Source organism: Pecten maximus, unplaced genomic scaffold, assembly GCF_902652985.1.
Source record: "Pecten maximus unplaced genomic scaffold, xPecMax1.1, whole genome shotgun sequence".
Lineage (NCBI taxonomy): Eukaryota > Metazoa > Mollusca > Bivalvia > Pectinida > Pectinidae > Pecten > Pecten maximus.
In genome coordinates this window covers 29,895-42,884 of record NW_022979904.1, presented here as the reverse complement: position 1 = coordinate 42,884, position 12,990 = coordinate 29,895, and the positions used below count along the sequence as shown (strand labels likewise).

Here is a 12,990-nt window from a genome sequence, read left to right as displayed (position 1 = left end):
CACATACTGTGCATGGTATACCATGTCTCTCAGACTACTACATACTCTACCTTGTCCCCTTCCCCAAGCTCTGAGAAGCTGGTGGTGGTGTCTATTGTATAATATAATTAGCTAACAATTTGGTGTTGATCTGAATTAAAACCGAAGCTATTAAAATTTTCTTAGAACACTAGAAAAGAAAACTTGATACATGACAGAAAAGTAGAAAGATACTAGACCAACTCATTACTTTTGGTATTCATTCTTTTTAACATGTTCTATACGTACCTGGGAGGTATAGAGTTAGTCCAACTCTTGTGTGAGTCACACTGTTTATTAATCTATATCAAATATATATATTGATGCCAGTTGAATGGAAAACGATATCTATTTAAACAGAGAAGGTATCAATTCATGTGCATATCGGCAAATAATACAGTAACATTCCAGTTAAAAATCTGAAAGAGACAGAGAGACAGTAAGTTAATATTTCGATTGTAATTACCCCCTTGGGGCCCCATTAGTTTAACGCCAGCGATAAACAAAGTTGATTATCACACGACAAAGCCACAACAAAACGAATTATTAAGTTAAGTTGTTTAACCTTATATATCATAACACTAAAGAATCATTTACTGCAAACAAAAATTAACAGAAAGACGCAAAAGTAAGTGTCATGCCTTAGACGTGTGTTTGTTTACACTTGCCTCGTGATCCATTGTTTCTTTGCGACGGAAGTTAATGACTTCGTCACGTGACGGATCCGGACCATATAACCTATTCGGCTTTCCTCGTAAGTAAGGGGAGTATTTGAAATATTAAAAACAGTAGTACTTCGAGTACAAGATATTTCTAGTACACAATCAAACTTTATATTTTGAGAGACCACAAACAACTTGCCAAATACATTTTTGTTTATTACCAGTTTCTATTAATGTACGTGGCTTGTTAAAACTCTTCAAATCAAAGGAATGCTATCATACATTTTTCAACGAAGTGCCAGATCTTTTCATTTTATATAGGGTTTACTAATAGAAAAAATCAATTATATTATATGCTGTAAGTTAACCAACTAAAATTGAACCAACAAAATAATAAGATGACATATACAAAGATAAAACAGTAACACATATCTTATTGTTACATGTTTAAGGAGTCTAAATGTATAAGAGTATACATCTATCTATAAACATTATGTATATATGTACTTGGTTACAGGTACATGTGATACATGTGGACCCAGGTAGGATTGGAGCCTGATAAGACTCCAGGTAAACTTGGAGTGCACTCGGACTGCACTCCAAGTTTACCTGGAGTCCAAACGGAGTGCACTCTAAGTCCAAAAGGAGTGCACTCGGAGTGCACTTTGTGTAACCTTTAGTCTACACTCAACTGTAGATCATATTCTCACGTTTGCTATATCATGCTCCATGTTAAGGATAATGTTTTTTTCACGATTTGCTATGTCGTGGTCCATGTAAATGATTAAGAGGCTCACGTTTTGCTATATCATGCTCCATGTTAAGGATCATGTTTCTCACGATTTGCTATTTCATGGTACACGATAGGGACCGGAAGTATCTCTCGTTTTGTCTGGAACAGTTATTTATATCTGTACATAGTGTATCGACTGACGGCTCTATGTAATATGATGATGTTTCAAATCGTTTATTGGTTTGTAACATAACCGATCTCTGATACTTACCGACATAAGCTAGTAGGCCAATCGGATTGCTGCTAGACTTGGCAGCGAAGACATGTACTAGTACTTCATTGTATAAACAGATAATCCCTCCATATAATGCTCCCGAGTAATCATCATCGTCAACCTGGGCACTCCCCAGAGCATTGAAGATGTATTCGTGTCCATTTATAGTAAGTTTCAGTTCCGCAACAACTTTTACAGGAAGTTCGCCGAAATCATGCATAATCTTGACTTCCGTTTGAGCTTGTGTTTCAATTGCTGTCCAATTACTCACAAAGCTTGGTTCCAACAGCAGAACGCTTGTGGATCCTGTCGGCAAAAGAACAATTGTGAGATTCAGTATTAAAAATAAATGTATATGTATGTCCACAATCATAACATATGCTAATAACGTGGAACTATATTTCTAGCCAAGCGGAGTCACTCGTGATTCCTGTCGGTAATTAGAGTAAAAATCTGTAGCCAAAAAGAGTAAGCCATTTGTTTACAAATTGCCCACTTTCCTCAATTCAGTATCATACCAACATACGTTTATACTTTGAAAATGATGCATGATACACAGGGGTTAGTTATGAAAAGTCAAAAACTGTTTTCAGCATTGTGCCTGATTATATGAAAATTGTTTTTGTTACGATAGTTAGTTTTAGTATGAAACTAATGTTAAGATTATGTGTAGGGACCTATTAATGTCATCTATGGTAAAAAAAGAAAATTTAATTGTGATTTTTTTGACATTCATACAACATATGTATGAATTTAAGTAATTTTAAGTAGATACTTTATTCGACTTATTATTCGGAGCGAAATATGTTAAATTATAACCACAATTTGGAGAATTCATTTTTATGCTTCCTGGGGTTCATATGTAGAGCGTCAGTTAACATCAGGTAGATATCTCCGCGAGACCCTCAAACAGCACCAACTTAATATCTTTAGGATTATATATACACTGGTATTAACCAACTAATTGACATCCGGTCACGTGGGGGCGGGAAGATAACACAATTATCCGATTGTGATGCAAAAGTAAATATTGATCACGACCAACAAATTAGGACCGATAATAATAGAATACTGCAACCAAATAGTGTTATGCCAATGGGAATGTCACAATCCAATTGTATGACGATTTCTGTTGTTCCCCGGAAGTTAGGACGTACAAATCGTATGACAATATTTACGGTTCCGGAAGTTAGGACTTACAAACTGTAATACGACTTTTATTGTTCTCCGAAGATAGGATAAGGCGACTTTAATGTTAACCGGAAATGTAGGATGTGGAAATTGTAAGACGAATTTTATTGTTCCCCGGAAACTATAGGACCTTCAAATTGTAGGACTGGTTATATTCTTCCCCGGAAGTTAGGACGCACAAATTGTTAGACGAATTGTATGGTTCTCCGGGTGTTAGAAGTTACAATTGTAAGACGACCTTTAAGGTTTCCCGGAAGTTAGACCTTACAAGATTGGAGACTACTTTCACGGCTCAGCTTACACTATTTCACTTTTGTTACTTGTGTTGCGAGACCACACACGTTAAATCAGCTATGGAAAGTTTCACAAATCTGTGGCATACCAAAGTCAATGATAATAGCCCTAACTACTTCCTGCTTGGTCTCAGCACAAAAAAGTGCCTACTCGAGGACATATAACATATCCACTCCGGTGGCAGAATAAATTAAGGTATCATGTCAATGTGCCTCCGACATGGCCGAAGAAACAGCATTTTAATTCGTCCCTCGATTCCAAATAAGCAGGCTAATTGCTTAATGGCAATAGGACGTTGAAAGGTGACAAAGAACCAACCAACCAACTAAATCAAGACTGTAATTGCCATAACACCCATTAGATACCGGCTGGTTAGAACTAGTGAAGTTTCGTTCACGCTCACTGACCGTACCCATGTCGGTGTCTATTTTATGCCTAAATCAATGGAATCATGCGCGTGATCAATTATCACAAATGGAAAATGGACAAACTAATTTCCGTAACAGTATGGCATAGATTCCGGAATGATTTCATCTTTCCGGACCTGTTAATTATATAACAGTTGTGATCGCTGTTGTTGTTAATTTTAATGATGTAATGCGACACCGTTCTTCATTTATGCTGCATACTTCGTTTGATCACGTGATCTTCATCTCACTTTTTTCCCTTAAATACTGTTAGAGACGTCCACTTCAAATTTCCAAAGACGAAATATTTGCCACCAAATTAGCGTATGGAAAAAAATAAAATCCTATTGTTCTAGTTAAAACTCGCATTATTGCTTATATTTGATTACTAAACTGAAACAATGATTGTAAAAACAAACCTTTTGCTAAACTTCACACTTCAATACCTATAATCTGACAGAACATAAAAATGATTTGTATACAAATTGACTACCTCCAAACCTTTAATGAATTACAATTTACCATGATTGGTTGACTTCCTACGCACTATTTTAGTGTTGATTAAATCCTTACTATAAAGAATGAGATGAGGCTGGGATTGGGTTGTGGATGGAGGTTAAACCATTAAAGTATGAGTAATATCTATTTCCTCGTAAACATATATTTCATGAGAAAAGTGATATTCCACGAGTCCGTAGGTCGACGGAAATATTACTAGGCGAAGGTTAATAATTCCTTGTATTAACCTTTTAAAACAAAGTCAATAACTATTTTGTTAAACGAAAAGATTCCATATTTTAAAGTGACTACTTTATAATATATAGGTGTAAATGTATACATATCTGTACGGAAAGGGCTACGAAATCTCTACCAGTCGGATTGTTATATAAGTTATATAAAACGTCATGAAATGTTAAAGTAATCTAAAACGTCATTAATTTCCCCAAACGGTAATTGGATGTCTTTACCGATGTATTCTTGATAGATTAGGTGTTTACTTGATTTAACCATTTGTTCAACTAAACATTTATCCATACGTTTTACTAATATTCTTTCAGGGTGTTCAAATACTGTTGAAATAGGAATATAGACGTGACAACTAACGCCGATATGAATGACACAAAATGTTCTTTGGCCAACCTTGAATATATCTATTTTTTTTTCCTCGAAGAAAAATACTGTACCTTATTCAAAACTAAATGGACGTATTCAATCAAAAGAATATGATATGTAAATACACAGTCGATGAACTATTCAGAAACGACGACGTTGATCCCCGTTAATCAAGAACACATTTTCTTATATACAATTACTCGCTAACTTTGAACTATGTTTACTCACAACGTTAGTATTATGGAATATTTCATTTGCTCTGCATTGTCACTATATAAACTTACAAAACAAAATGAACAGTTATCAGATCATAATTCTGCCATAGTTCAAATTGATTTAGTGATATGTAGAACAATGTCCATGACGTCATTAAATGACGTCTTTTTTTGACGTCACTATATCAAGTGTTTTTTTATCGTCTCGAAAATTTGTGCTACCGGATTAAAATACCCGATTGACCTATGTAACTCGCAAATATATATTTTGTTATGTTGTATAAAAGATAAACATCATCACGATGGAACAACATATTGATGTGATTATTTTGTATTCTTAATATCTTTATGAACTATTTTTGCTAAGAACGGTCGCCTGTAGTCGTGACGTCAAAAGAACAGGCGATTCTTCACAGGGACTCGATTAATTATTTTGTTCAAAATTTATTACCAATTTTCGTTTCTGTATAGCCTAAGGATAATTTCATACATTTATAATAATGTTTTCAAGAAGATTGAACGATGTTTATAAGTTTCTTGTTAAAAAATATCCACTTCCTGTTTTTTGACGATTCCCTTGAAACCTAGGTAATTTCTGTTTAACTAATTTTCTATTTTTACCAGGACTCTTAGGGCAAGAACAAAACTACATATGGTTGTTTTGTTATGGCGTTGTGTTATTTCCCTCCTATTTACTTAAAACAAAATGTGAAGCGTGTACCTGCTGTATTGAGGACGACTACGGCATAATCTCGCGGGATTTCGTGTCTCTGAACGCCTTTAATTAATCCTAATTATATCGATTACACCAGTGACCTAGTTTATCAGTAGAAACATCACGCGGGACTTGTACCGTGATCTTTTTACATAACTTTGATCAATCAACCATCAACATCACAAACATGCGTAAACTATAGTGTCAATCTAATTAAACGCTGCTTTTTTTATAAAGATGTTTCAGTTTTAAACTTTGTCGTAATTTAGTATCAGGGAGCAAGATGTAATTCTAATTATATAATAGATACTCTGAAATACTTAAATGCTGTGTTTGTCGCTAACCACTAAACATCTTAAGAAGATAGTATTTGGTAAACCTGGAAGGTGTGTGATGTGCCGATCGACTGCTTTTATAGATATGTTGAAGCATTTGCAAGACCAACGGTGGTGTTTCCAGCAGTGTTAATTTCCCGAAGGGTTTGGCCTAAATATGTTTAACCAGTAGAGACCACTCACTGATACAAAGCTATTTGCCATCAAAGTTGGTTCAAATTGCTTTACATTTAACCCAAAGTAATCGATGATGCACACACCTAATTAACTAATTATGTAGCTAATGACTAAAGTAAGAACGCAGATTGTCACAAAACAGACCAAAAATAACTATTCATTTTAATGAAATAGGAAAGTTTGAACCACACACTATACTAAAATACGAAAACAGTAAGCATAACGCCGAAAGTAAACGTCAACTTTTGTGAACAAATGACAAGTTGAATGTCTTCCATATGCAGCCCATTTAAATTATTTAGCATATAGAGAGCTTTGTCACTTACTCTTATCCCGCCCAAAGATCAAAACGTTACCATTCGTGCAAAGTGTTGATTTTGGGCTTTAATGTATGCCACCCCAATGCCGTGTTGAACGATAGTGGGTAAAAGAATCATAAGACTTCCACAGCATAACCTTGATAGATCCATAACTAAATCAAGATGGATAGGGAAGTCATATCAAGGACGATTCAAGCAATGTTCGTTTTTAAAACACAACCGGACACAAACTATGTCATTGATATCGAATCACGCGTTAGAATAGTAACAACATGTTTCAATGAAATCCGAGGACCCATATTCTCATATGTTAGAACACAAAGGTTTGGTCACTGGGTGACAAAATGAAAGCACGCTTTAGTGTTCACAACACCTTAGCTCAGGGTGTGAAAGACGAGCCAGATCTTACCAGAAGGGCCAAGTCACTATTCGTTAAACGAGATGCGACTGTGGAGTATTGTGACTTTCTAAAGTTGGACAATGGATACCTTCGGACAATATCCTGTGGCACATACCAAATATCACTGGCAGCTGGTAACATCAGTGATGATGGTGACTATGAAAGTTTGGGAAATTGTACGATGTCAGATCTACTCGAGGCATGGAAGCAGTGTAAAGTACAATGCTCATATTCAGCATGACAGCTCCGATACCATTAATCCTATAAAGAATTGTTATTGCCAGTGTCCTACTGGACAGAAGACATTGGGGGTATGTGGCCAAGTAGTCAGTTTCCCATAACATTTAGGATACTACATGCATCTGTTAACCAGTAAGCATGTGCATCCAAAAGTCAATTTGCATTCAAAAGTCAAAAGGTTAAAGACAAACTTCAAGTTATATAGATTTCGCTACCAACCGTCATCTTCCAGGTATTAGGAATGATCGACATGGACAATTAGAACTAAGATGCAGACCAACACCGACATGGCCAATCAGAGAATGAAGCCATATTGGATTCCACATTAGGCGGGTTGATGTGTAAAGCAACATTAGTATATAATGTAGAGTTCTTCTCAGAAAATTGATTCAGCAGTTGCAAGAATATTAATTATTTTTGGTTATTCATCCCATTAATCTGTCTCTTTCTGTCTCCAGGAATTCCCAGGCCAACAATCTGTCTCTTTCTGTCTCCAGGAATTCCCAGGCCAACAATCTGTCTCTTTCCGTCTCCAGAAATTCCCAGCATGTCAATCTGTCTTTTTGTGCTTTCAGGAATTTACAGTCCGTCGGTCCGTCTCATTCCATCTTGATTTCTTTACCCTACACCGAAAATGTTTACTTACTTCATTAGGGGTTGAATGTCATGTCATGGTTGCATATATGGTAGTTTCACGTCCATTGGTTAATGATATAGTTTACGGTTTGTGTTAACTCTCCATAAAAATATTTCCGAAATGATATTTTGAAACTATCGAATATATTTCATCGAGCTGCACTTCTGGAAACATGTGTTTTTGTCAGCATTCGACATATATCATGTGCATTAGTAAGACTAAACATTTTGGATGCCGAGTAAACCGTGACATGTATACGCCGTGAGTTGAAGAAGTGTTAATGCTATGATATTGTCTTAAAGACAGAACGGCCACCAATCTTCCAACTCATAGCCTTTTTTTATGACAAGAAAAGAGTGGTTGTCCGTGTTCGATAAGAGTTGGCGTCTCCGCAAAAAAGTAAGTACAAATGTTCAAGTCCCTCATTTAGCAAAGCTGATGCTCTAGATCAAGATATATCAATGTCATGCTGTGACAAAGACCTCAATTTAGCTGTTAAATGTTGCAACATGCTGGGATTCTTTGGTAAGAGGTCTTTTGCCAAGGCTCACAAAAGTAAAATTTTCTTAGACTTATTTGATAAAATCTCATATGAAATGAAAATTAAATTGATATCCTATATACATAGTATGTATTAATTTATAATTATTTATCGTATTGTTGATAATATCAATGATATCATGTATTATTTGCATATTCATCATTTAATGTTCAATTGCCTGAAAAGTATTAAAAGTCAATTTATGTTCTTTGTTATTTGCTTTTACTTATTTGTTATTACATATTCATTGCATATGCTAATTAAGCAGGCAACCTAACTGAATTAATTAAGCATATCGATTATTGCCAGGTTTTACTAGTTACCCTATGAATTAAACAAATTTTGCTTAGTTCGAGCAAAGACGATACATTTTGTCGGACAGCCTTTCCATGTTTGTTAGAATTGAGGTCGTCTATTTTGTCGGACAACCTTACCATGTTTGTTAGAATTGAGGTCGTCTATTTTGTCGGACAACCTTTCCATGTTTGTTAGAATTGAGGTCGTCTATTTTGTCGGACAACCTTACCATGTTTGTTAGAATTGAGGTCGTCTATTATGTCAGACAACCTTTCCATGTTTGTAAGAATTGAGTTCGTCTATTTTGTCGGACAACCTTACCATGTTTGTTTTCTTCGATATTGGTTTGATGTTGAAAACTACAGAAATATTAGCGGATTCCTTTTTGAGTTGAAATATAAAAAGTCGAAACTGACAAAGCTGGACAGGTCCGACACACTATACATGGTATTACTCATGGTATGATATATATGGAAGAATGAACGCCCTGTGTGAAGACACCAGATGGTTTCGGGGCTGACTCCAGGAGATCTCAACCCTGGAAATCCCCATCTTTTTTTTTCTGTTTGGGACGAATTATTTTTCAATCCTTTTTTTTCTGTTCAAGATAAGGATATTTTTTATAATGACTGATGCAGGTAACATGTTCGTAACTTGAGTGTAAGTACTGATTTTCTGTTTAAATTACAAGTACTGTATGCTTTTTTGATGACAATGCCGATGTATGGGATAAAAATGTTATTATCCGTTAAGTATCATCCGGAAGGGTAATAAGTTGGGCCATTCTGCAGCCCATCAGTGAAAAGAAGTTTTCTTACATAAGGATACTCTACTTTAACACAAACAGCGATGGAAACAGTGTTCCCTGATCAACAAAGAGTGCAAATGACCATGGTACGAACATGGTTAGTCACCTGTCAAATTGTCAGGACTGATCACAATAACAACAATAATTGTGAAATAGCCGAGTATATTATACATTACTGTGAGAAAGTGATCTTTCATTTACATTATCGCTAATTTATTTATGATTGCAAACTTTCAACTTCTGTGTAATATCGCATTTTCTTCTTAATTTCGAGAAACAACGAACTCTCAATAACAAAAAAAAACAAAAAAAAAAACAAAAAAAAACAAAAAAAACAAAAAACAAAAAAAAAACCAAAAAACAAACAAACAAAATTCAGTACGGTGTGATGTAGGTAAAAACGACTAATCAGATAAATTCAGTATTAATACTTTGACTACAACTTTTCAACTGCATTATCATATAATAAATATACTGTTTTATGATCTTTAAAAAAATCAAATTTCTAGCAATTCAAAAAGATATTAAGTTATAATGATCCATTAATTAAAGAAATAAATATGAAATCAATATTACCTTGGAAAAGTGGAAGTACGTTGACAATAAGGGTCACAGCTACAACACTTAAGTCCATCCTGGAGAAGACAATATACTAGCTCAGTGACACAATCTCGGGTTGTTTAGAATACGTATTTGTTCAGCCACTGAAGCCATCCAATGTGTCACCTGTCGTGTTTACCTGTGATATTCCCTGCCACGTGCGGGTCAATAATTTACCTTATGTCCCTACAGCATTAGTTGATTAAGGCGATATACATATTCATTCCTTAGGCGATTCTAGAACACTGTTTATACAATAGTGTATTGTTGGTTTTTCTTCGTGTTCATTAGTTTGTGTCTTATCAATCATATATGTAATTTTCTACTATAGCCCGCAGGCTTTACGACTTTTTATATTTGAATATGCCTTTTACGGGCTATCTTAAATTATTCAGCGGGCTATCTGACGAAGCGGGCTATCTTGTTTACTGTATGAAGCAATCTCTTTGGTAAAGCGGGCTATCTTATACACGGTATGAAGCGGGGTTTCTGGCGAAGCGGGCTATCTTATACACTGTATGAAGCCGGCTATCTGGTGAAACGGGCTATATATATATATCTTATACACGGTATGAAGAAGTCTATCTTGTGAAACGGGCTATCTTATACACGGTATGAAGCGGGCTATCTGGTGAAACGGGCTATCTTATACACTGTATGAAGCCGGCTATCTGGTGAAACGGGCTATCTTATACACGGTATGAAGCGGGCTATCTGGTGAAACGGGCTATCTTATACACGGTATGCGGGCTATCTGGCGAAGAAAAATGTAAGATTTACAATTAAGAATTTAATCCAGTAATGCATAAAATCCGAGTTCTCATCCAAGGCAACACAATGTAACTTAATGAGTTATTGATAATAAAACGAAAGTGGGGCTACATATTTAAAAGTCGGATGTGATGACACTATTATTAAAATGTCAATTACATGGAAAACTGACAAAAACAACAATAATTGTCAAATATACCGGGAATATGTAGGTGATTAACACAAAATTTCATGATATTTTTTTCAATTAAAAAAGAAAAAAAAATCCAATATGGCACCTTAAGATTTCATTGGCTGCACATGTCGTTATGTAATAACTACTTTTCGATATTCAATATTGGCGTATTGCTAGTTTAGGAGTATTAAGCGTTATTTGTACAGTAATAGCTAAGGCAGTAAGGTATTATCTTCAGGAAGACAAAGGATTATATATACTAAAACTGACGACAGTGTCACGTTAATTGGGGATCCAAGATTTAAAGTTGTGTTCTAAATAAATGATCGACGTAGTTTTGTACTACCGTACTTCGTTGTGATTCAAGCTGTGTCTGAATGTCTTTGCTCGTGGTTGCAATTGTTTAGAATTGTCTAACTTTCTTAGTCAAGTTGATATAAAATGCTTAAAGTATGCGCACACATCGTTCTTCAGACTGATTGGTCACTAGCAATATTAGTCTTTAATTGGAGTTTCGTCACCAGGTGGCGCATTGAACCAGGTGGCGCATTGAACTGAATCCGAACATTATACGTGATATGGCCCTTGTGTTTAGTATGGCAAGTCTAGTTGTAATGTATTAACGGAGTAACTTTGATCCAGGACTTTACCATGGCTGTAAAATCCTGGCATACCCCTTGATAAAAAAAAAGGGGGGGGGGGGGGGGGGGGGGGCAGCCGTTTATTTTAAACAGAAACTTTTAACATATATACAAAACTTGTTAAATCATTTCATAAATTTTCAATGAACAATGAAATAACCTAACATTCTTTTCATTTCATAGATGTTTAACAATTAATATTTAAGTACTAAACATGGGTTCACAATTTTCCGTTTTTGTTCATTCGAATGAAAAGTTTTGAATATTGTGAATCCAATCACATATAAAATTAGATTGACTTCATTATACATACATTGCCCAAGTTTGTAGCCAAGTACTATATATTTCAGCTTCCTTAGATTAATTTTAAATCCAAGGTGAATAAAAATAGTAATAATTTTCTTCCAAAATATGTCAAAATATTTACATTCGATAAAATAATGATTATAAGATTCCGCTACACCGCAAATATTGCAGAAATTGTTTTCTTCTATTCTCCATTTGTGGAGTTGATATTTACTAGGAATTATACAATGTAACAATTTCCATTTAAATATCTTGTGTTTGTTTGTTTCAAATTGTTAAATATAAAAACGAAAAAATCTTCAAAAACCTGTGAGCCACTTATGTCAAATTGCTTTCGCCAGTATTCAATATTGTGTGTAGGTATGATTTTTTTCTGTAATGCTTTTTGATATAGACTTTCGTTATTTTGCTTTTCAAGGATTAAATATTTGTTGTGGTTTTGATCGTATAGGGAATACTTATCTAAAGTCTTAACCCATGTTCTTGTTGATTCTTCCCTTTTTAATAACATTTTCCATCTATTTGGTTAGGGTTAGGGTTAGGGTTAGGGTGTTGATACGCAGATGACCTTGGTCAACTCGTCAATGTCACTTTGCTCGTCACGTGACGTTATTGGGTGGAGCATAATGGGCGGGGCCTGTGATTGCGTAGTATTGTATGAGTATACGTGATTTTATTTGTAACGTTCCTTCGAAAATAGCAGACGTGTTTGGAATTTAGCTGAGCTGTGTGATATAATCGGAAGTGTTATGGATATCAATTCAGGTCCCTTTGTGTTGAGAACTCAGCGGACGTCTTATGGAATTTTGATGTATTGTTCATTGAGCTTTGAATTGGGGTAAGTGTTTTGATGAAATAATGGCATTGATGATTTCACTATATATTTGGGTTAAGGTTATCCTTAGGAACTTTTCTTGTCTGTTTTAACAATAATTCTTGACATTCTGTATTTGATTGTCTTTGTTTTTTGTCTTTGTTGAATTGTCCGAATTGATTATTTCGAATGAGCTTAAATTGTTGCATTTAGGTAACAAACCTATTTTTAAGTTTTTCGAAATTAGGGTTCAGAATTCTGAAACAAAGATTAAAATTCCTGATGTTAAGTTTTAGCTTAGATATT

At 35.0% G+C, this 12,990-nt stretch overlaps 1 protein-coding gene across 1 annotated transcript in view; it reads right to left on the bottom strand.

The window, feature by feature from the left end:
- The window catches only part of LOC117319290, a 31,262-nt gene extending 20,904 nt beyond the window's left edge, over positions 1–10,358 (bottom strand). The window contains exons 1-2 of the mRNA XM_033874121.1: positions 9,954–10,358; positions 1,685–1,993 (exon numbers count right to left, since the gene is read on the bottom strand). Coding sequence (XP_033730012.1) covers positions 1,685–1,993; positions 9,954–10,011 — 367 coding nt within the window. The 5' untranslated portion in view covers positions 10,012–10,358. The remainder of the gene's footprint in view (positions 1–1,684; positions 1,994–9,953) is intronic.
- Positions 10,359–12,990: the final 2,632 nt, after the last annotated feature.